A 24195-nucleotide genomic window follows, 5' to 3' on the forward strand; every position below is an offset into this window, starting at 1 on the left:
TGGACCTGCCCGGGCGTGTTTGGCTGCGGCCTGGCAAGTCGAGGCTGGGCGTGCCCGGGCGCTCTGGGCGAGCCCTGGAAAGGCGATAGCGGGCATGCCCGGACGCTCTGGGCGAGCCCTGGAAAGGCGATAGCGGGCATGCCCGGACGCTCTGGGCGAGCCCTGGAAAGGCGAGAGCGGGCATGCCCGGGAAAGACGAGACCGGGCGTGCCCGGGAGGTTCGGGCGTGCCCGGGAACAGTGAGTCCGGGCATGCCCGGGAGAGGCGCGTCTGGCCGTGTTCTGGCCGGTGCAAGGCGATTGTGTGCATCCAGCGGTAACCGCTACACACGCCCCTCCAGAATCGACCTGCACCGGCAGGGTCAATTTAAGGGGGGTCCGGATGACCCGGCCGAAGCGACCCCTGGAGGGTCGTGGGGAGGGGTCTGACGTGGTGGTGGGTGGTCGAGCGGGGGGAACTGTGGACGGGGGGCGGCCTCGCCGCGGAGGAAGGGCCAACCGTGGTGGTCGGTCGACGTCCATGTGCGCCGGTTTGAGGCGGTCCACAGAAATCCGGTCCGGCCGGCCGCCGAAGTCGACGATGAAAGACTTGTCGCCCCGTCGCAGGACCCGGAAGGGCCCGTCGTACGGCGGCCGGAGTGGCCCCCGGTGCGCGTCATGACGCACAAAGACGTACTCCGCTGTGCGAAGCGCCGGGGGGACGTAGGACTGGGGGCCACCGTGGCGGGACGTCGGCACGGGGGCAAATCGTCGGGCGGCCTCCTGGAGGTCCGAGCGCTGGCGAGCGGCGGACCAGGGACTGGTAGCGTCGGGCACAAATTCGCCCGGGACGCGGAGCGGCTGGCCGTAGACGAGCTCGGCGGCGGACGCCTGGAGGTCTTCCTTGGGGGCCGTGCGAAGACCCAAAAGGACCCACGGCAGCCGGTCGGCCCAACCGTCGTCCTGAAGGCCGGCCATGAGTGCGGCCTTCATGGAGCGGTGAAACCGCTCGCACAACCCGTTGGCTTGGGGGTGGTAGGCCGTGGTGCGGTGCAGCGTGACCCCCAACGAACGGGCGACCGCGCCCCAAAGCTCAGACGTGAACTGTGGGCCGCGGTCGGACGAGATGTCCGCTGGTGCGCCGAAGCGCGCGACCCAGGTGGCGATGAACGCCTGCGCCACGTCGGCGGTGGTGGTGGAGGCGAGGGGCACAGCCTCCGGCCACCTGGTGGTCCTGTCCACCATGGTGAGCAGGTGGGTGAACCCCCGCGAGGGGGGCAGGGGACCCACCAGGTCCACGTGGACGTGGTCGAAACGCCGTTCAGGCACGGCGAAAGGTGCCAGCGGGGCCTGGGTGTGGCGGTGGACCTTGACCCGCTGGCAGGCCGTGCAGGCGTTGGCCCAGTCGCGGATGTTTCGTCGAAGGCCGTGCCAGACGAAACGCGCCGACACCAGCTTCTGAGAAGCTTTCCGGCCCGGGTGAGAAAGGCCGTGGATGGAGGCGAAGATGCGGCGCTGCCAGGAAACGGGCACGATGGGGCGAGGCTGGCCCTGGGAGACGTCGCAGAGCAGGACGGTGCCCGCGAAGGGAATGTCGGCCAGGCGGAGGCCCGTGTCCGCCGCACGGAGTGCCTGCACCGAGGCGTCGGTGGTCTGGTCGGCCGCCATGAGCGCGAAGTCCACGCCGAGGTGGACCGCGTTCGCGCTGGCCCGAGAAAGACAGTCGGCCACAGCGTTGTCTTTGCCGGCGACGTGCCGGATGTCCGTGGTGAACTCCGACACGGCGGAGAGGTGGCGCTGCTGGCGGGCCGACCACGGCTCCGTGACCTTAGCCATTGCGTAGACCAACGGCTTGTGGTCGACGAAAGCCGTGAACGGGCGGCCATCCAGGAGGTGTCGGAAATGGCGAACGGCCAGGAATAGTCCGAGCAGCTCGCGGTCGAACGTGCTGTAGTTTAACTCGTTCGGCCGGAGTTGCCGGCTGAAAAAAGCGAGTGGCTGCCAAACCCCGTCCACCCATTGCTCATGGACGGCGCCCACCGCGTAGTTGGAGGCGTCCGTAGTGAGGGCGATGGGCGCGTTGAGCACCGGGTGAGCCAGCAGCGTTGCGTCGGCGAGGGCCCGTTTGGCGCTGGCGAAGGCCGCGTCCATGGCCGCGGACCAAACAATGTCATGCTTGGCCGGCTTGCCCCGGAGGGCCTCGTAAAGGGGCCACATGAGCTGAGCAGCGCGGGGCACGAATCGGTGATAAAAATTCACCATGCCGAGGAACTCTTGGAGGGCCTTGTTGGAACGGGGACGTGGGAACGTGGTGATGGCCTCGACCTTTGTCGGCAGCGGCACGGCCCCGGTCTTGGTGATGCGGTGGCCCAAAAAGTCAACGGTCGTCGCGCCGAAGTGGCATTTGACCGGGTTGACAATTAAGCCGTGCTCGCTGAGGCGACCGAACAGTGTTCGGAGGTGGAGGAGGTGCTCGGCGCGGGACGTGCTGGCGACGAGGATATCGTCCAGATAGACGAAAAGAAACGGCAGGTCGCGCAGCACCCCGTCCATCAAGCGCTGGAACGCCTGGGCCGCGTTCTTGAGGCCAAACAGCATCCGCAAAAATTCGAACATGCCGAACGGCGTGATGACGGCCGTCTTCGGGACGTCGGCCGCCCGGACAGGTACCTGGTGGTAGCCCCGTATCAGGTCAATTTTCGAAAAGATGACCCGTCCCGCCAAACGGGCGGAAAAGTCCTGAATATGCGGGATCGGGTACCTGTCGGGGGTGGTAGCATCGTTGAGACGGCGGTAGTCGCCACACGGGCGCCATCCACCCCCCGGCTTTGGCACGATGTGCAGTGGCGAGGCCCACGCGCTATCGGAGCGCCGCACGATGCCGAGGTGCTCCAACGCGTCGAACTCGGCCTTCGCCACGGCGGGCTTGGCCGGGTCGAGGCGGCGGGCCCTGGCATAGACCGGCGGGCCCGTAGTGGGTATGTGGTGCTCGATCCCGTGCCGCACCGCGACGGCCGAAAACGTCGGCCGCGTGAGGGCCGGGAATTCCGCGAGCAGGCGAGCGAACTCGTTCGCTGCCGGGAGGGCGCACGCCAGTTCGGTCGGCGCGGAGCTGCTCATCGTGCACGCCAGGGAGCTGAAGGTCTCGGCGTTGACAAGGCGACGACGTTTGACGTCGACCAGCAGCCCGTGCGCGCAGAGGAAGTCGGCGCCCAGCAAAGCCATGGGGACGCAGGCGGTCACAAAAGTCCATTGAAAACGCTGGCTGCCGAAGTAGAGGGTGACGACGCGTGGGCCGAAAGTGCGTATGGCCGAGCCATTAGCAGCGACCAAAGAGGGGCCGCAAACGGCGTCCCGCCTGTCCTGCTCGGAGGCGGGTATGACGCTCAGTTGGGCGCCGGTGTCACACAGGAAACGCCGCCCAGACGCTTTGTCCCGAATAAAGAGCAAGTTGCCCGAGTGGCCGGCGCTCATGGCTGGGAATGAACGCCGGTCCGGCCGTTTCCCGACCTGCCGAAAGTGCACGGGGGCCGGCACGTCCGAGCCTTGTGTCCGAACCTGGCGTGGTAATAACACCACGCCCGGTCAGGTGGAGGCCCCAGCCGTTGTGTCGGAAGCGGGCGGTGCGGCGTGGCGGCCGCCAGTTGCACCGGCAGTTCGGCCTCCAACCGCGCAGGGCGCTCGGGCGTCATGGGCGTCGCCTCGGACGGCGGCGGGCTCCAGGTAACCGCGCCGATGTGCTGGCCCGCCGAGGAGATCTTATCGGCTTCCCTGGCGAGGGCGCGGGAATCCGTGATCAACGTGCCAGCCAGGGCGAGGCGTACCGGGTGAGGCAGCTGGCGAAGGAACAGATCGCGGAACAGAAAATCCGGAGAGTGCTCACCGAGCAACGAGAGCATATAGTCCATGCGCTCTGACGGGCGCGTGTCGCCGAGCTCGGGCAGAGCGAGCAGGCGCCGTGCGCGTGCTGCCGGTGAGAGGGCGAAAGCTTCGAGGAGGAGTGTCTTCAGCGCGTCGTATTTGTCAGCAGCCGGCGGGTGCTCGAGGAGGCTCAAGGCGCGGGCCGCGGTGGTGGAACCGAGCGCCGCCACAACATGGTGGAAGCGGGTGTCGTCCGCGGTGATGCCTCGCAGGGCGAACTGAGAGTCCGCCTGAGCGAACCAAACAGCCGCGTGAGCCTCCCAGAAGGTAGGCAGTTTAAGCGTCACTGCCGTATCCATGTCGGTAGGTCACCAATGAAGGAACTGCGCTCCAACGCGAGTCGAAAGAATTGACGCGACCAAAGATGGAATTCGTCCGAGTTGCTTTATTGAAACAAAACAGCTCAGGTATTCTGACAAGCCCGTTTTTCGGGCAGCAATATATATACACATTTATGTCGGGAAGTTTGCCCGGCAAAAGCTATACCGGGCATGCCCGGGTGTCAAGGGCAAGCCTTGGAAAGGCGAGTCTGGACCTGCCCGGGCGTGTTTGGCTGCGGCCTGGCAAGTCGAGGCTGGGCGTGCCCGGGCGCTCTGGGCGAGCCCTGGAAAGGCGATAGCGGGCATGCCCGGACGCTCTGGGCGAGCCCTGGAAAGGCGATAGCGGGCATGCCCGGACGCTCTGGGCGAGCCCTGGAAAGGCGAGAGCGGGCATGCCCGGGAAAGACGAGACTGGGCGTGCCCGGGAGGTTCGGGCGTGCCCGGGAACAGTGAGTCCGGGCATGCCCGGGAGAGGCGCGTCTGGCCGTGTTCTGGCCGGTGCAAGGCGATTGTGTGCATCCAGCGGTAACCGCTACACCGCCATGTTTTTTCGTTGAGCCTCACGCAGCCCCGGTGTGCGCCTCTCAACAAGACAGTTCTTTTCCCGTCTCGCCCCATCGCCCGTCCCACCGCTCGTCCCACCGCTCGCCCCATCGCTCGCCCCATCGCTCTTCCCACCGCTCGCCCCATCGCTCGTCCCACCGCTCGTCCCATCGCTCGTCCCATCGCTCGTCCCACCGCTCGTCCCATCGCTCGTCCCACCGCTCGTCCCACCGCTCGTCCCATCGCTTGGCCCATCGCCCGTCCCACCGCCCGTCCCACCGCCCGTCCCACCGCTCGCCCCATCGCTCGCCCCATCGCTCGCCCCACCGCTCATCCCATCGTTCGTCCCATCGTTCGTCCCATCGTTCGTCCCATCGCCCGGCCCATCGCACGTCCCATCGCTCACCCCATTGCTCGCCCCACCTCTGCACGCACCGCTGCATGTACCGAGCTCGACTATCCGCTCTAACTCCTCTATCCCGAGGCCTATGCGCTACACTCGGCAAAAACTTTTGTCTTTAAACAACACCACTCGATTGACTCCTGGACTCGTGTCAGGCCTTGGAGAACTTGAAATCGGCGTTGGTCTCCCGAGAAAACGCACAAAGAGAGGCGGGAGTAGAAAGCAGAGAAAAATACCGATTGTGATTTCTCCTCGCGACCAGCCACGGCCCGGCCCACATTTTAATAATTCCTGCGAAAAAGTGTCCCCTGTCAACTTCAATAACCTCATCTATCCCTGTAGAACATACACAGCACCAAAACAACACCGTTCTGACCTGTATCTCGCCTTATTCAACGCTCAGTCTGTAAGTAGTCCTGACAAGTGAACCTAAATTACCTCTTTTATTCAAGATAACGATATGGACGTTTTTTTTCTGACCGAAACTTGGTTCTGACCCAGTGGCGACGAAGGGAGATGTGCTGATCTCACCCCACTTGGATACACCCTGCAGTCATTTCCTCGCTCCTCTAGGGGTGGGGGCATGGCTGTTATTTACAGAGACAACTTCTCTCCCTTTGTCTCCTTCACCACAACTTTTTCGTTCGACCATTCATCCTACGAGCTAGCCCATGTCACCTTCACTCTGTCAGAAAACACTCTTCATTTCTTCTGCCTCTACCGACCTCCACCTAACCGGAAAAACAAGCTTACTGACTCTATGTTCGTGACCCAGCTTCCTAATCTGCTCGACCACTGCAATACGCTTCCTGGTTTCGTCTTGATTCTTGGAGATTTCAACGTCCACTACGACCAACCACACTTCTTCTCACTTCAAAGATCATTGACCTCCTTTCTACTTTTAGTCTGTCTCAGTCTGTCTCCCAACCTACACACGTTAAAGGACACATCCTGGATTGGTTAGTGCACAGATGCGATGATCAGTTGGTGCAGTCCACGTCAGTGATTCAGTGACATGAATGGTCCTCCGCCGCGTCAGTGCTATCACCTCGGACCACTTCTGTGTCACCAGCCACCTGAGTATTGCTGTTCCTCGTCTTCAGCCCACCTTCATCACTGCCCGCAACATACATGCCATTGACCGTTGCGCCTTTAAAGAGGACCTTCACACCCGTCTCTCTGGCCGTTCCTATGTCACTGCAGAAGACCTCGACTGTTGCCTCCGCACAGCGTTGGACTGTCATGCTCCAGCGACACGGCGCGCCGTTCCCAGGCGCAGGAGTACTCCGTGGTTCAGCGCAGTCAGCGACGAAGTCAGGGCTGCCAAAAAGGAACAACGACATGCTGAGAGACAGTGGCTGAAGACTGGCCTCACAGTCAATAAACAGTTGTATAACATAGCTAAAAGACTCGTCATAAAAATCATTCTGAAAGCAAAAACGTCATATATTTCTGATCGGATTACTAGGAGCTCCTCCTGCAAGCAACTGTTCAGCATTACCAACCGCCTGTTTGCCACCAAAAATAAATCCGTTCTTCCCACTGTGTTTCCTCAAAACAAACTACCCCAACGCTTCCTGCATTTCTTTCACAATAAAATTCAGTCAATAAGAAACAATCTTGACAAGCAGTCACTCCTTTCCTTCGATGATGCTGAACACTGCTTTCACGGACGACCTCTTAGTTCGTTTACTCCTGTTACTGAGGAAATTGTCAAATGTTCAATCCTCAAGTCAAACACAAAAACATGTGATCTTGACCCCCTACCCACCGATTTGTTTATTGAGTGTTTGGACACCCTCCTCCCATTTATTACTGCAGTTATCAATGATTCTCTGACTACGGGTTCATTTCCGCTTCTCTTTAAGCAAACTCTTGTTAAACCACTTCTTAAAAAGCCCACCCTTGACCTTAACGACATGAAAAATTACCATCCTATCTCCAACCTGTCTTTCCTATCAAAGATCACAGGAAGAATTGTGCTATCACAGATGAATGACCATCTAGTTTCAAATAATCTTTTCAATTCTCGCCAGTCAGCATATAGACCAGGCCATAGCACCGAGACCGCTCTCCTAAGAATAACCAATGATCTTCTGACCTCTCTTGACTGTGGTAAGGTTTCCGTTCTTGCTCTTTTGGACTTGTCTGCAGCCTTTGACACGATTGACCATAGTGTCTTAATGCGTCGTCTTGAAATCACAGTTGGTATAACTGGTACTCCCCTTTCTTGGCTGATGTCCTATCTTACTGATAGAGTGCAAACAGTTGTTGTCAATGGCTAGAAATCAGCGCCTTCTCCGCTTTACTTTGGCGTTCCCCAGGGCTCAGTCCTGGGACCTATCCTCTTTGTTTTGTACACTCAGCCTCTATTTGATCTTGTTGCCAGACATTCAGTTGATCACCACGCCTTTGCGGACGACAATCAGCTGTACAAAGGAAGCACGATTCAACAAATCGTGTCCACTGTTGAAGTGTTAGAAGGCTGTATTGCCGACGTGAAGGCGTGGATGACCCAAAACAAACTTCGGCTGAACGATGCTAAAACAGAGTCTATGATTGTAAGATCGCACAGATGTCCTCTACAATGTTCACTTCCTACCACTATTCATGTTGGTGAAACCGATGTAAACTTTGTTTCGTCGGCCAAGAACCTTGGTGTGGTGTTCGACTGTAACATGACATTTTCCAAGCAAGTACTTCAAACTTGCAAATCAGCATACTTTCAGCTGCGAAAGATCGCATCTATTCGCCACTTTCTTACTCCTCAAGCTGCTCTAACTCTGGTCTGTGCCCTTGTCCTCTCAAGGCAAGACTATTGTAATTATTTGTATGCTGGCTGCCCTCAGTTTCTCTTGGATAAGTTACAAAAGGTTCAAAACTTTGCCGCACGTCTTGTCTGTAAGGCGAAGAAGTCTGACCATGTTACTCCGCCTCTTGAATCTTTACACTGGCTGCCTGTCTCTGCTCGTGTGCAATACAAAATTTGCACACTATGTTATAAATCATTGTGTGGAACGGGACCTCACTATCTCTCCGATTTGCTCACTCTCTATGAACCTCGGTGACGGCTTCATTCAAGCGACGACTCTATGACCTTAGAGCCGCCGCGCACCAGCACCAAGTCGTTTGGCGAGAAATCCTTTTCGTTTGCTGCACCTCTGCTCTGGAATGACTTGCCTTCCTCTGTTCGACATGTTGACTCTCTTCCTGCCTTTAAAACCTCCCTCAAAACCTATCTGTTTCACAAGTCTTTCAAAGTCTAAGTCCTGTTTTCCCTTTGGTTTGAGGTGGGACAGAGATAGAGAGTATGTCTGTGTACATGTGTGGGGGAGGGAGGGGAAGAGGAGGGGGAGTACACATCTGTGGGTTTTGAATGGGGAGGGAGAGGAATAGGGCAAGAGTGAAGGTGTGTCTGTGTGTGTGTGTGTGTGTGTGTGTGTGTGTGTGTGTGTGTGTGTGTGTATGTTTGTGTATGTGTGTACGGTGTGTGTGCATTCGCATGATAATGTAAAGCGCCATGAGGGTCGTTTACTCTGCTTGATGGGGCTATATAAGACTCCTTTATTATTATTATCTATCTATAATTCCAGTAATCTCTGTCTGTCTGTCTGTACGTCTGTACGTTTGTTTGTTTGTCTGTGACCGCTGTTTCTCGACAACCACGGGTCCGATATACTTTTAACTTGCCAGGTATATTGCTGGGGACCCGAGGATGTGCCTTTTCAAGGTTTCATATTAATCGGACAATTACTTACCGAGCTATGTCCAAAAAACGATTCAACCAATCAGAGAGCAGCGAACGATCGCGTGTGCCGAACGTGGCGGGCACACTCTGCCTCGGATGGCACATTTGAGAGCGTATTCATTTATTTCACGTTTGCAAACTATGTTGGCGTTAAACTATGTTTTACAACTAATAAAAACGAATTTGCGATTCATTCGCTTTCCTGCGCGTTTGTGCACGCGATGGCGATTTCTTTACCAAACTCCGGAAGCCGTTCGCTTTGGACCAAACCATTGCATGTAAATAGAGGGGGGGGATTGTCACCACTCGCAAGCCGTTCGCTTTGGACCAAACCATTTCATGTAAATAGAGGGGGGGGGATATAATTTTAGATATAGATATAGTACGGGCATGCCCTAGTTATCTATAATTCCATTAATCTCTGTGTGTATGTGTGTGTGTATGTGTGTGTGTGTGTATGCGACAACGATTTCTCGACAACTACCGGTCCGATATACTTGAAACTTGCCAGGTATATTGCTGGGGACCCGAGGATGTGCCTTTTCAAGGTTTGAAATTAATCGGACAAGTACTTACCGAGCTATGGCGATTTAGCCGTTCGCCGTTCGCTTTGGCTTTGCGAATGGACCAAACCATTCATGTAAATAGAGGGGGGGGGGGGGGGGTGTTCTGTGGTCGTTCGCTTTGGCTTTGCGAATGGACCAAACCATTCATGTAAATAGAGGGGGGGGGTTCTGTGGTCGTTCGCTTTGGCTTTGCGAATGGACCAAACCATTCATGTAAATAGAGGGAGGGGGGTTCTGTGGTCGTTACTGCCACGTGGTTTCAAAGTTTTTTTTTGTTGTTGTTGTTTGCACGCATGTTTTTTTGCACCCACGTACGGGCACGCCCTAGGATGTTTACACACACACACCCCTACACAAATTTTTTTTTTTTTTTTTTTTGGCAAGGAACGGGCACCCACGTACGGGCACGTCCTTGCTTATATATAGTACGGGCATGCCCTAGTTATTATTAAACTTCAGCAAGTTGTCTAGGTCTTCCCAATTGAGAAGCTTATTGATTTTGAGGTCAAAGATCAAAGGTCATCTGGAGGTCAAATTTCTAAAATCACCATATTAAATCCGATTGACTTGAAAATTGAATAACATTTGTATTGGAGTCAATAAATTGGGAAACATACTATTTTTGAGGTCAATCGGTCAAAGGTCAACTCAAGGTCAAACTTCCAAAATCATCACTTTTCATCTGAAAAACCATCAATTTTCATCCGATTGACTAGAAAATTGAACAGCATTTGCATATTGCCTCACTGAATTAGGAAACCAACTTTTTAGGTCAAAAGGTCAAAGGTCAACTGAAGGTCAAACTTCCAAAATAATCAATTTTCATCTGAAAAACCGTCAATTTTCATCCGATTGACTTGGAAATTGAACAGCATTTGCACATTGTGTCACTAAATAGGAAAACCAATTATTTTTGAGGTCAAAAGGTCAAAGGTAAATTCTAGGTCAAACTTCCAAAATCATCAATTTTCATCTGAAAACCCATCAATTTTCATCCGATTGACTTGAAAATAGAATAGCATTTGTGTATTGCCTCACTGAATTGGGGTACCACCTATTTATGAGGTCAAAATGTCAAAGGTCAACTCAAGGTCAAACTTCTAAAATCATCACTTTTCATCCTGTTGACCCGAACTTTGATCAAGATCATAAATTTTAATCTTCATGAAATGGACAATTTGCTGTATCAATGGAAACCTTTTGGGGGGGGGGGGGGCGGATTTTGCAAGTATTGTGCTACGCATGACGTCTTCTTGTTTATTTATTGATTAATTAATTAATCGATTAATTATTTCATTATTCGATGAATGACTTAATTAATTAATTATTTCAAAGTTGCAGATTCAGATGAAATGGTGGTGGTTTATGTGTTCTATTAGGCAATTGATTAATTTTTATTTATTTATGCTTATTATTTATTTATTTTCATTATCAATCATTTATTAATTTTATTTCTCATCTGGCGAATATCTCAGGCACCTTTTGAGCTAGGAAGCTGATATTTGGACATGACAATGACCAAGTGATTTGTCTGTAAATGGTATTTTTGATTTATTGATTAATCAATTAATCGATTAATTATTTATTGATTAATAAATTCATGATTTAATTTTTTTTAATGAATGACTTAATTAATTAAATTTCTAAAAGTTACATCTTTGGATGAAGCACCAGTGGTTTAGTTATGCTATTAGCCAATTGATTAAGAAAATATTTTATGACAATCTTTTATTGATTTTAATTATGCAATTAATCAATCAAATATTGTGCACCTCTCCCTCCAAATACAGTCTCTACGAGCTGCACGGCGGTATTCCCGGGCACCGGAGGCGCCCCGGCAATGCTGCGCTGGAGGATATTTAATTATTTGGCATGGGGGCAGTGTACTTTGAATGTATCTATACTTGTTGCATCTATTAATTACAACTATTGGAATGCGAGTATTGCAGCTATTGCGAATATTGTGAATATGTGGGGCACAGGGCCAGGAATGTAGACGTACGTCACATGCTGTGAACCGCGAATATGAGGAGCAAAGGGCCGCGAATGTAGAAGCAGGTCGCATGTTGTGAACCACGAATATGCAGGGCAAAGGGCCACAAATGTAGAAGTAGGTCGCATGTTGTGAACCACGAATATGCAGGGCAAAGGGCTGCGAATGTAGAAGTAGGTCGCATGTTGTGAACCGCTAATACACGGGGCACAGGGCCGGGAATGTAGAAGCAGGTCACATGTTGTGAACCGCAAATACGTAGGTCCGCAAATGATGTGACCGCGCGAATGTCTTGGGCCGGCTGTATTACATCCATTAATTACGTACTATTGGAATGCAAGTACCATATTATAGCCATTAATTATGTATTATCGGAATGCGAGTATTGCATCTATTAATTACTACGATTGGAATGCGAGTATGCGTCTACTATGATTGACGTATGTTTCGCCCGCACGTACCGTGTACGTGCTCCGCGTTGACACACGCATACACGATACACACCATTTAATAGAGAACATTAAATTATATCTCATAGAGTTATTTACTTATCAAAAAAAAAAATCTATATATATTTAGGTGTCGCGCATTTCGTGTACATGCGCGGTGTGCAAGTTACATTTGCCGACGCCAAACGCGTCTGTACAAGTCGCGATTAATATCGTTATTGACTCATTGGTCTGTTCTCCAAAAGGAAAATTATTCTATAAAAAACGAACCATCCGTTTCAGAGATATTAATAGTTTTGTGTTCGTACGAACGCACGTGAGCCCAGTTCAAATCCCTGTCATGCCGTTGAATTAACACCCAGTGGGTTGACTCAGCCTGTCATCCTTTCAAGGTTAGCAAATTCATCCAGGTACATTCACTCATACAATGCCATGTACACACAATACTCTGCACATTCACTTTCACACCACTCCAGACGGCTTTCCAAAACTCGTTCGTTTCACAAATTATGTACGCAAAACGCTGCGAAATGATAAAACTTCGCATCGAAACCCATCTACTTCGCATATTTCATACAGACTGACAGACAGACCTCACATGACTGTCCAAAAAATGAATTGACGGTGCACTTCATCATTCATCTTCTGTCAGAACATCGTAAGAGTCTAGTCTCCACTCGAATTGCAATAGTTCTGTGCAGATCTGACCAATCACGCACACGAACGTGCGTAAAATGCAGACGCACATCAAAACCGCCCGCGGGGCTATCAAGCCACGCACATCCTGACTGATTAGTATACGTATTTAGAAAAAGTCGTAAAAATATCGAATAGTCGCTAAAAAAGAAAAGAAAAAAAAATCACTTTTATTGTTCCTGCCGCAGCATCCGTCATTCTGTCCGCTCCTCCGCCGTGACCGAATCGAAATAAAGGGAGCTCAACCATAAAACCGCATTTTAATACACATGTAATAGGAACTCAACGTAATTACGACTCGGCCACAAAAAAATGAGCCACTTTCGCAGAACGTTACCTCAGCAACGTTAATCGTAACAAAAAATCGTAATCTATATATAAAAGATGTATGTACAGTATACACCTCAGGTCGACCTTTATTTACATAATTTTACAGTAGTACACCATATCAGTGGTTCTTCATGGAAGACGAGGGCACAGCACCCTTTCTAAAGACCAAAAAGGTCTTTAGTGGATATTTGTGACCCAAAAAAATTCCATGGCACCCTTTCTATATGGAAATACATGCAACAGGACTTTCTGCACACCTTGAATGGAGCTACCTACCAGGTGTGCCTTGTGGATTTGCCCATCGACCACATTTTAAAATAGATATTAACAATAATTGAGCTAATAAATATTTAACAGTAATTAAGCAGGTCCTTTTATCGTTCTGTAAAGACCAACAAGAAGCACGCTCACCTTGGACCTGGAATGGTCTTCTCGTCGAACTTCACAGTTGATATCGCCGTCGGGGCCACCAAACTGTCAGGGAACTTTTACTGAACCCTGATCTAAGGAAATCACTCAAGACGAATCTCAGATTCAAGGAGCTCCGAGCCGAGATTTATTCCGAAGTTAGAGGGAAAACCTGTTACACAAAATCGAACTAAGATATAACGCGACGCTTGGTTGAAGAAATCTTCTCCCCTCTCGTCTTGCTTCCTCTGATGACCAGTCTTTTTCTTCCCTCGGAGCATGGTGCTTAAGTAGCAAGGAGCTCCTTTGATGTGGTGTGATTGAAATTCAGAGATCAACACAGAACTCAGCCGCTGGCGCCAAAACCCATCTGCTCTTCATTTATCAGTCACTCAAGGCATACAAAAGATGGCTATCATGGGAAGAAGATCACTGTTTGGGCCAGAGAGGTCAACATTCTTTGACAATTTAATCTCAGTCAGTTGACTCTTGCATTTTACCCCAAGGGTGAGTCAACACCCTTCCCTGAGCCTTTCACTAAAGGACAAAGGTTATCTCTTCGGTTCCAAGGCTTTGCCAAACTGCACGGTATAGCACATTCTGAGTTTTAACAATGGGTCAAAACTCGTTTCCCGACATTCTTACATGCTTTAAGAACAAAGTTTATATTGACGTATATTTTAATCATTTGCATACCTCACCGACCCTAATAATCATAGAAATCTCCCACAGGGGAAACCACACTCGTTATTTTGGGCATTTATAGGTGCAGGTCCTTGTGTGACCTGAGGCTGGATGAACACATTACTCTTTGAGAAACGAGCAATAAGACAGAGCTGCAAGATACAGTCAGGGTTACGTAAGACAATATAGGAACATGTGCATTGTTTGACATTGCTGACTAAGATATCTTGGCACTTTTGTTCCAAGATTGGGTATCCTCTGAGTACCATATACCATTGTGTTATTCCACATTGTAAAAAATTACAGAAACAAGTGAACAAAAATGTTTATGCTAAATTTCAAAGGTTCTGTAGGGATGACAAACTACAGTCTAAAAAAGGTCCTAAAGAAGATATGGATGATATTGGTTTAGACTTTAGAGGATAGCTAACAGTATTGCCATCACATAACAATCCCTACATCACTGCCTCCAGACTATTGTCTAGGGCTAGGCCTAGCTAAAAGTATTAGAGGCTCCTTTATTTCATTTCTGCATCAGTATAAGAAGCTCCAAAATAATTTCAGGGAATTCTTGCAGCTTCAGTTGTCTTTCCTACTTTTCTTTTTTATCAACTTGGAGTAACCAATCACAAATGGAGATAATTATACAATGTTGTTATTAGAGATGTTCATGCAGTTTGTAAGAAGTTGATGATCATGTACTGAAATTATAACATTATACTCGGCTGCTAATTTGTAGAGTCTCAGTATACAAGACAAGACTACAAGAGTACTACAAGTTTCTACACTACAAGAGTAATCAAGTACTGGTGTAACCATGGAGTGTTTGTAGAAGCTTGAAGCAATAATTGATGAAGTGTAAATGAGGCAGTGATGTGGCGATTGTTATGTGATGGCAATACTGTTAGCTACTCTCTAACTAAACCAACATCATCCCTATCTTGTTTAGGACCTTTTTTAGACTGTAGTTTGTCATTCCTACATTGCCTTTTTACTTTAGCATAACTTTTTTTAATTCACTTGTATTCATTACATATCATTGGAATGCGAGTATTACATATATTTATTAAGTTTCATTGTAACTTGAACAACTCTAATTACATTTCATTGGAACTGAGTATGTGTATTAATTATGTACTATTGATATGTGACTACATCTATTAATTACCTCCATTAATTGGAACGTACCTTTTAGACCCCTTTCTATCCCTTTATTTTTAGACCATTTAGGCCTTTTTCAGTCCTTTAGACCAGGTTCACATGTTTCAATACCCTCTAAACCCCTTTATACCCCCTTTTCACCATTAATTTGCGATCAATGATCTTTACTAGAGTAAATCCTTCCATTTATTTTCCACACAAAACAGGTTCTGAGGAGGGGTGCAATCTCTGCTTGCTCTTACTTGTTATTTCATTGTAAAGTTGCAGAATAATCTATATGACCAAAGAAACAAGGCCCTCAGATATTCCTTTCTTGAATTCCCACAAAGTGTTTGCAGCATCCTTCATTCCACTTTTAGGCAACTCTGAACTGTTGTTTCGTAAACTTTTGATCACACGTCTGTTGTGTGTGGCAGTGGATGTGGTAAACCAAATGAAATCGTTTTCTTGGATTACTTCCTCTTTCAATTGCTAAAATTATTGATATTCTTGTATTGTGTGCAGAGTTGATCGATTTGTTTCCTGGCCCGTTGACCATGATTCCTGAACTGGATGAAGAGTGAGTAACCTTTAATAATAATTTAATTTAAGTGACCTTATTTAAGTGAGTGAATAATTTAAGTGACCTTTAATATCCTGATGATGACTTGTGGCATATCATGATTCAGTATCTGTCCATGTTCTGTTCCACCTTGTTAAATCATTCCTCATGATCCATGATGGGTGTTCGTTCTGAAAATACCTGTCTGACATCCACATCTGCTTTCTCAGTTTTTTTTTCTTTGTGCATTTAATATTTGATTGAGCCCAACATTTGTTAATTCAGGCAAATATACAATACACTGTTACTATGTGCCTCATCCCTCTATTACTATGTGATATTCATTTTTCCCTCTGTCCTTACAAGTCTCCCAGTCCCTGCCACTGAAAATCATCACCATAGCATGATGCTGCCACCACCATGCTTCACATTAGGGATGGTGCTAGATAGGTGATGAGCTGTGCTCAGTTTCCACCAGACGTAGAGCTTTGTATTCAGGCCAAATAGTTCAATTTTTATCTCATCAGACCACATAATTTTTTGCTGCATGCTCTGAGTCGTTCACATTCCTTTTTGCAAACTCCAGGCGTGCTGTCATGTGCTTTTTCTCAGGAGTGGCTTCCGTCTGGCCACTCTCCCATAAAGCCTAGATTTGTGAAGTGCTGCAGAGACTGTTGTCCTTCTGGCAAGATCAAGCTTTTGGGTCTCACTATCTGCCATGATCTTTCTTGGGAAAACCACATTTCCAAGCTGGCCTCCAAAGCCAGTCGCCGACTGGGCATCCTCAGTCGTGCGAAGTCCTTCCTTGGCACACCTGAGCTCCTCACCACATACAAGGCTTTCATCTGCAGCTCAATGGAATACTGTTCCCCCCTCTGGGCTGGTGCTCCTGCCTCACACCTTGCTCGGCTTCACGCTGTTGAGGCCAAAGCTTTCAGAATCATTGGAATCTCCTGCGATGTAGTCAACACCGAGGGCCTTTCACTCACTCACCGCAGGCAGGTTGGTGGTCTTTCTGTCTTCTACCGACTCCTCTCCGGCCTTGCTCCCCCAGCTCTCTCTGTGCTCTGTCCCCCCAATATTCCTTCAGGTCGCACAAGATCTGCCTGCAACCCTCTTATGGTTAAACTGCCAAAGTCTAGGCTCTCTGCTCACCTTCACTCTTTCATTCCCCTTTTCTCCCGCCTCTGGAACAAACTCCCCCACTCCCTTCAATCCCACTCTTCCCTCCAGGTCTTTAAAACAGCTGTTCACCACCATCTCTTATCTTCCCCCATCGAAAACCTTGATCTTTTCTACACCCGGTAATTCACCCCAGAGTCCTTGCAGTGTTCATGTGTTTTATTCCTCTCCCACCTCCCCCCAAGTCCTCCCGATGTCCCTGCTCTCAAATGTTGTGTTTGTGTCCTTCCCCCTCTTCCTCCTCTCTTTTGTGTCCTTCCCCCTCTCTCCCCATCTTGTCTGCCGCTCCCCTTGTTTTTTGTGTTTTGTGTGTCGGGTTGTCTTTTTGTGTGATTAATGTTAGCTCTTTCACGAGCGTCGATCATGTATACAACAAAAAAAAGAAAAAAAGAAAAAAAAAAGAGATCACCCATCTCAGCCAAGGAACTCTGTAGTTCTGTCAGAGTGGTAATTGGGTTCTCGGTCACCTCCCTGACCAAGATCTTTCTTGCCCCGTTGCTCAGTTTGGTCAGACGGAAAGCTCTAGGAAGAGTCTGGATAGTTCAATATTCTTTCTATTTCCTAAAGATAGAACTCACTGTGCTCTTGGGAGCTTTCAACACTCTAGAAATAGTTTTATACCCTTCCCCAGATCTATTCATCTTTACAATTCTATCTCGCAGTTCTACGGACAGTTCCTTGGACTTCATGGCAGAGTTTCTGCTCTGACATGCACTGTCAACTGTGGGACCTTATATAGAAAGGTGTGTTTCTTTCTAAATCATGTCCAATCAATTGAATTTCCCACAGGTGAACTTCACTCAAGTTGCAGAGACATCTCAAAAATGATCAAAGGAAATTTGATGCACCTGAGGATGGCACTTGATTTATGTTTTAAAGTTTTGTTTTCTTTCTCGACTTTCATCCCTCTTTTTACGGTGTAGCCCATAGGGAAAAGCTGTCTAGAACAGTGTTTGTCTGTCTGTATGTATGTATGTATGTATGTATGTATGTATGTATGTATGTCCCCTCAAACGCATACCAATCAGAGCTGAGGATCTGGTCAAATGACAGGTTGATGTGATTACGTCTGATGTCATTATGGCCGCACGACGGCTGACTCTCCACACACCGCCATTTTGATTTCAAAAACGCTTCATTCATGCCGAACATATCGTCGAACCTGTCATATATCACAATCGCCATGCTCTACCTTTATGTTTTCATTCAGTGTGAAACACAAACAAACCGATTGTTAAAATGACCATCAAATATTGAAAGCATCAGCGTTACGTCTCTTCCAACAAAACGGTACGTACCCAACCCTTGTGGGGTATAATCTAGATTACAGTAGATCTTCGCTCAATTCTGCAAGTAAAATTACCTAACGGATGTCTGGATTCCTCCAAATTTCTTTGTTTAATGTTATAAGCAACATTAGTGACTGTTTAAAAAGTTAATCACATGTGTTTGTGATTTATAATATTTTACAAGCCCGGCTACACCGCTGTTAGACTTTCGGTCTTGTTTACATACTGTATATACAACAACAACAACAACAAGCATTTTAAGGCCATTTTCCCTGCTGCAGCGGGGGTTAGCCTTGCGGTCCCCATGACAATCTTCTCCATCTTGCCCTATTTTCTGCATCTCCCCTTGTTAACCCCCTTGCCCACATTTCTTCTTCCACCATCTTTAGCCAAGTCTTTCTCGGTCTTCCCTGTCCTCTACTTCCTTCTACATTCATTTCCATCACTCTTCTCAACCAGTCACTTTCATCCTTCCTCAACACATGACCAAACCATCTCAACCTGTTTCTCTTCACAGCATCCATCACAGGCTCTTTTCCCATCATCTTTCGCAATTCATCATTTGTCTTCCTCTCTCTCAACGATACTCCACACATCCACCGAACCATTCACATTTCCACCCTTTCCAGCCTTCGTTGCTGCTCTACGTTCATTACCCATGTCTCGCTCCCATAAATCATAACACTTCTCACACATGCAGCATACACCTTTCCCTTCAGCTTCAACAACACTCCCCTCCTCATCAGCATGCCACTCAGTTCCCGAATATTCTTCCATGCACATCTCACTCCAGCAACCGTTGCCGTGTCTGATCCACCTTCTCCATTCAGCATGTCTCTGAGGTAGCAAAATGTTTTCACACCTTTTAGCTTCACGCCGTCTCCAAGATCCAACTCAACATTTCCTCCATCTGCAGCTCCCTCTGTGCACACCTTACACTTGAATGTACCTGCCACACTGGTTAATAACCCACTCAAACCACTACATTTTTGATGAACCCACTCAGCGCACATTGTACATTGAATGGAGTTCACTCCGACATCCTTCCTGCACACAGCACACGGCCACTTCCCAGTTCTTTCCACCTCACCACATGCTTTACCACTTGCCATCACCGTCGTCTTTCTGATATTCACCTTCAGACCTTTTGTCTCCATACATTCCTTCCACTTGTTCATATTCTCCTTCAGTCCATCCATACTTTCTCCAATCAACAACAGATCATCTGCATACAACAACTCCCACGGCAAACCCTCCTTTACGTTCCGAGCCAGCACCTCCATCACAGCTACAAATAGTAGTGGACTTAGTACCGACCCTTGATGCACTACCACCTTCACCTCTAACTTGTTCCCGTCCTTCGTCCTTACAGCTGTGAGTGCTCTTTCGTACATTGCCATCACTACTCTGATCAACCATTCCTCCACTCCTAAATTCCTCAATGCCCATGTCACTACTTCGCGTGGAACCCTATCGAATGCTTTCTCGAGATCAACAAACCCAAGAAACAACTTCCTTCCTCTTCTCCATGTACCTCTCCTGCAACTGACTTACAATAAAAAGCGCGTCTGTCATTCCTCTTCCTGGCATAAATCCAAACTGCATTTCGTCGATCTTCAATTTCTTCCCAATCCTCCTCTCCAACACCCTTTCCAATACCTTCATTCCATGCTCCAATAACTTTATCGCTCGATACGAGCAACAGTACAGAGGGTCACCTTTCCCCTTGTATAGAGGGACGAGGGCACTCAGTTCCAAATCTACTGGAATGCGGCCTTCTTTCACCACCAGATTACAGATCCCTGTTATTCTCTTCACACCCCAACTTCCTGCTGCCTTCAACATATCTCCCACAACTCCCGCCGGCCCTCCCGCTTTTCTGCTCTTCATTGCTTTTATTGTTTCCTCAACTTCCTTCTCAGTTATCCTCTCTGCCGGTCCTAAAACTGGGTTACTCTCTATGTTGCCATCCCATTCATTCTCTGCATTCAACAGCATTTCCATATATCTCTTCCATCTTCCTTTAATTCCATCTGGATCCACAACGATTTGTCCCACTTCATCCTTCAAGCAACTCACCCCCATCACATCACACCTTTCTTTCACTATCTGCTTTGCAATCCTAAATACAGCTCTCTGACCCTTTTCCGAATCCAAGCGTTCTCCGAACATTTTCCTACATGCCTCCTGCGCCTTTGCAGCCTTCTTGGCTGCCTTATAACTTTCATGCTCTGCCTTTTCTGCCGCCGTACCCTTCGCCTTCTGCCACTCCATGAACTTCTTCCTCTACTCGTCAATTCTCTTTCCAACTTCATCATTCCACCACCATGTTTCCAAGTGCCTCGGTGATCCTTTAGTCCATCCACATACCTCACCAACGGCTCCCAAAAGACTATCTTTCATTGACATGCAACCACTTTCAAGCTCAACCACATCATCCTCTACCCTACTCAGCCTTCCTTTTAATGCCTCCCTGACTGTCACCTCTTTCAACCTCCACACCTTCATTCTCGGTTGGTACTTCACCTGCTGAGCTCTCCTCGCACCTTTCACCCTTATGTCGCAGACAACCAAGTGGTGCTGTGAAACAGCCTCCTCCCCTGGGATCACATTTGTTTCCCGGAGGTGCCCCCTATCTCGCCTACACACCATCAGGTAGTCAACGGTTGTTGTCGACCCACCTGACGTGTATGTAACAAGCTTATTGTCCTCTTTCTGGAACTGAGTATTACAAATCAACAAATCAGCTCCATCAGCAAACTCTAAAATCCTTTCACATTCTCCATTTCTCACACCATATCCGTAACACCCATGAACTCACTCAAAACCGTCCATACTCCTTCCCTCATGTACATTTAGTGCTCCTCCTACCACAACAACTTCCTCATCTTTCACGTTTTCCATCAGCTTCTCTATTGCACACCAGAACTTGTCCTTCTCTTCATCGCTCCGACCAACCTGCGGAGCATATCCCGAGATGACGTTCACCAAGAGCTTTCCAATCATCATTTTCACCATCCTCAGCCTTTCACTCACTCTAGTCACACTCACCATACTGTCTACAAACTCCTCAGAAAACAGGACACCAACAACATGCACGCCTTCTGGGCACCCTTGTCACACAAACTTGTATTTCTGTCCTTGCCTACCCCTCACCATTCTCACACCACTTCCCTTCCATCTCGTCTCCTGCACACAACATATGTCCACTCTTCTTCTGACCAATACTTCCACCACTTCTCCTGATCTCCCTGTCATTGTCCCTACATTCCATGTCCCAAACCTCAGAAACCGATCTCCATGTCGGGCATCAGACGTTTCGTCGTCATAAATGGAGTGATTTCCACCCTTGCTTCGATTGGGTTCCCCACCTTGAGTTTTGACGAGAGGGAGTGGGGTCCCCCACGGGGTACTTCGGGCTGTACCCTGCGCATATGTAGTTGTAATTGTCATGGTTCCCTTTTTGAGGCAATGTTTTTATGGCCAGATGCCCTTCCTGACGCCAACCCTTTTAGTCGCCTTTTACGACACGCAGGGATACGGTGTACCTATTCTAAACCGGGGTACACACCGGGTTTCTTAGCCATTTATAAAAACAACGAATATCACTTGTTCAAACTGGATTCCCATTCAGGGCCACACGTTGACTACGACTAGAGAGGAAGTCCGCCAGCCATGCGTGGAGATTTCCATGGATACCAAAGGAGGAGAGTTTGGTGAGCAGAATATTGATAGATAAAGGGAATATAATATAACAAATATCATGAAACATTTACATTTTGTAGTCCATTGTATAATTTAAATAAACATAAATGCAAATTTCGCATGTGGAAAAAGTAAGTACACCCCTACATTTATCACTACTTCAAATACTTAAAATTAGAATCAGGTGCACCAGCTCAGGTGCAAATGATTAGAACATTGTTAGAGAGGATCTTGGAGGAACCTGTCTTAGTTAAATCTCAGACATTTAGTTTGGTTTGCTCTTTGTTGTTGAAGTGTGCGGCGTCACCATGCCTAGATCAAAAGAGCTCTCTGAGGCCTTCAGAAAGAAGGTTATAGATACCTACGAGTCTGGGAATGGATTTAAAAAGATCTCCAAACAATTTGAAATCAATCATTCGACTGTCTGGAAGATCATCTACAAGTGGAGAAGATTCCAAACAACTGCCAACTTGTTCAGGCCAGGCCGCCCCAGCAAGTTCAGCCCGAGAGCAGACCGCAAGATGCTGAAAGAAGTCTCTAAGAACCCCAGAATGTCATCACGGGACCTACATGTAGCTCTTGCCACTGTTGATGTCAAAGTGCACGAGTCTACCATTAGAAAGAAGCTGCACAAATTTGATCTACATGGGAGGTGTGCCAGGAGGAAACCTTTGCTGTCCAGAAAGAACATCAGGGCAAGACTAAAGTTTGCCAATGAACACCTCGGCAAAGACCGGCACTCCTGGAACAATGTGCTCTGGACAGATGAGTCAAAGGTAGAGCTATTTGGCCACACTACCAGAAGACATGTTTGGCGAAAGCCAAAGACAGAATTTGACCACAAGAACCTGATACCAACTGTAAAGCATGGTGGTGGAAATATTATGGTTTGGGGCAGCTTTGCTGCATCAGGGCCTGGGCAGCTCACCATCATAGAATCCACTATGAATTCTTCATTGTACCAGAGGGTGCTTGAGGATAATGTGAGGCCATCTGTCGGAAAGTTGAAGCTCAACCGAAGGTGGACCTGCAACATGACAATGACCCTAAACATACCGGTAAATCCACCAAGGAATGGCTGAAAAGAAATAAATGGAGGGTTCTGGAATGGCCAAGTCAAACCCCGGATCTAAATCCCATCGAGATGTTGTGGGGGGATTTGAAACGAGCTGTGTATGCAAGAAACCCCTCAAACATCGCAGAGCTGAAAGAATTCTGCATGGAGGAGTGGGCAAAAATTTCTCCCAGTCGATGTCAGAGACTGGTAGACATTTATAAGAAACGCCTACTTGAGGTAGTTTCTGCCAAAGTGGGCAATACCACCCATTAGAGCCAAGGGTGTACTTACTTTTTCCACATGCGAAATTTGCATTTATGTTTATTTAAATTATACAATGGACTACAAAATGTAAATGTTTCATGATATTTGTTATATTATATCACCTTTATCTATCAATATTGTTGAAATGAAGATCAAATAGCTGTATGTTGAAATATGTTGAAAAACTAAAAACATTACATGGAGTGTACTTACTTTTTCACGTGACTGTATATATATATATATATATATATATATATATATATATATATATATATATATATATATATATATATATATATATATATATATATATCTGGAAAAAACCCTGATGCTCTTTCAATCTAAATGATCTGGTGTGATTGCAGGGTTGCTGACGTCATTAACACAGTCATGGCAGGTGCCATCATCATTACATTGGTTGTTATCGGTGCGGTGATCACCCTCTGTGTTTTGTGCTGCTATTGTTGCGAGTGTTGCTGCTTCAGTGATCGTGACGTCCATTATCGCACAGGTAAATAACATGCCCCAACTTTAATATCACCTGTACGTTTTGATGCATTTGTTTTGCCTCCAAATTATCTGTTTCTGGGTTTGCTTTGACCCTTTGCCATATGGTCCAGGCATGCGGAAGCCAACACGTTTTGGAAGTATTGTTACGTTTAATGTGGTTGGTAGGAGAATACCGTAGGAAAGGTAGGATTGAATAGGAAATAGTGTGGACCATGTGACGTGCAGGAGCATCTCAATGTACATAAGTGGGGAAAATATAGCTTAAGGTTGTGTTTAAATGTCATCATATGAGGGATGATGCTGTGTTAATTAGTAGTAGGGTTTAAGGCTAATTCCCCTGTTTGTGATACCCTCTGTTTCCATCCCTAACATTTATAACATCAGCTGGCTAGTATTCCAGCTTCATGGACATGATACAATGAAGACCTGTCCAAGAGAGGTGGAACT

The 24195-nt window shown here is 48.0% G+C and overlaps 1 protein-coding gene across 1 annotated transcript in view; it reads left to right on the top strand.

The window, feature by feature from the left end:
• LOC144891859 (uncharacterized) overlaps positions 1–24195 on the top strand; it is an 82480-nt gene that overhangs the window by 9167 nt on the left and 49118 nt on the right. The window contains exons 2-3 of the mRNA XM_078776815.1: positions 15705–15759; positions 23604–23749. Of these exons, the coding sequence (XP_078632941.1) occupies positions 15737–15759; positions 23604–23749 (169 nt within the window). The 5' untranslated portion in view covers positions 15705–15736. The remainder of the gene's footprint in view (positions 1–15704; positions 15760–23603; positions 23750–24195) is intronic.

This window comes from Myxine glutinosa, chromosome 4, assembly GCF_964187855.1.
Source record: "Myxine glutinosa chromosome 4, kmMyxGlut1.1, whole genome shotgun sequence".
Classification (NCBI taxonomy): Eukaryota; Metazoa; Chordata; class Myxini; order Myxiniformes; family Myxinidae; genus Myxine; species Myxine glutinosa.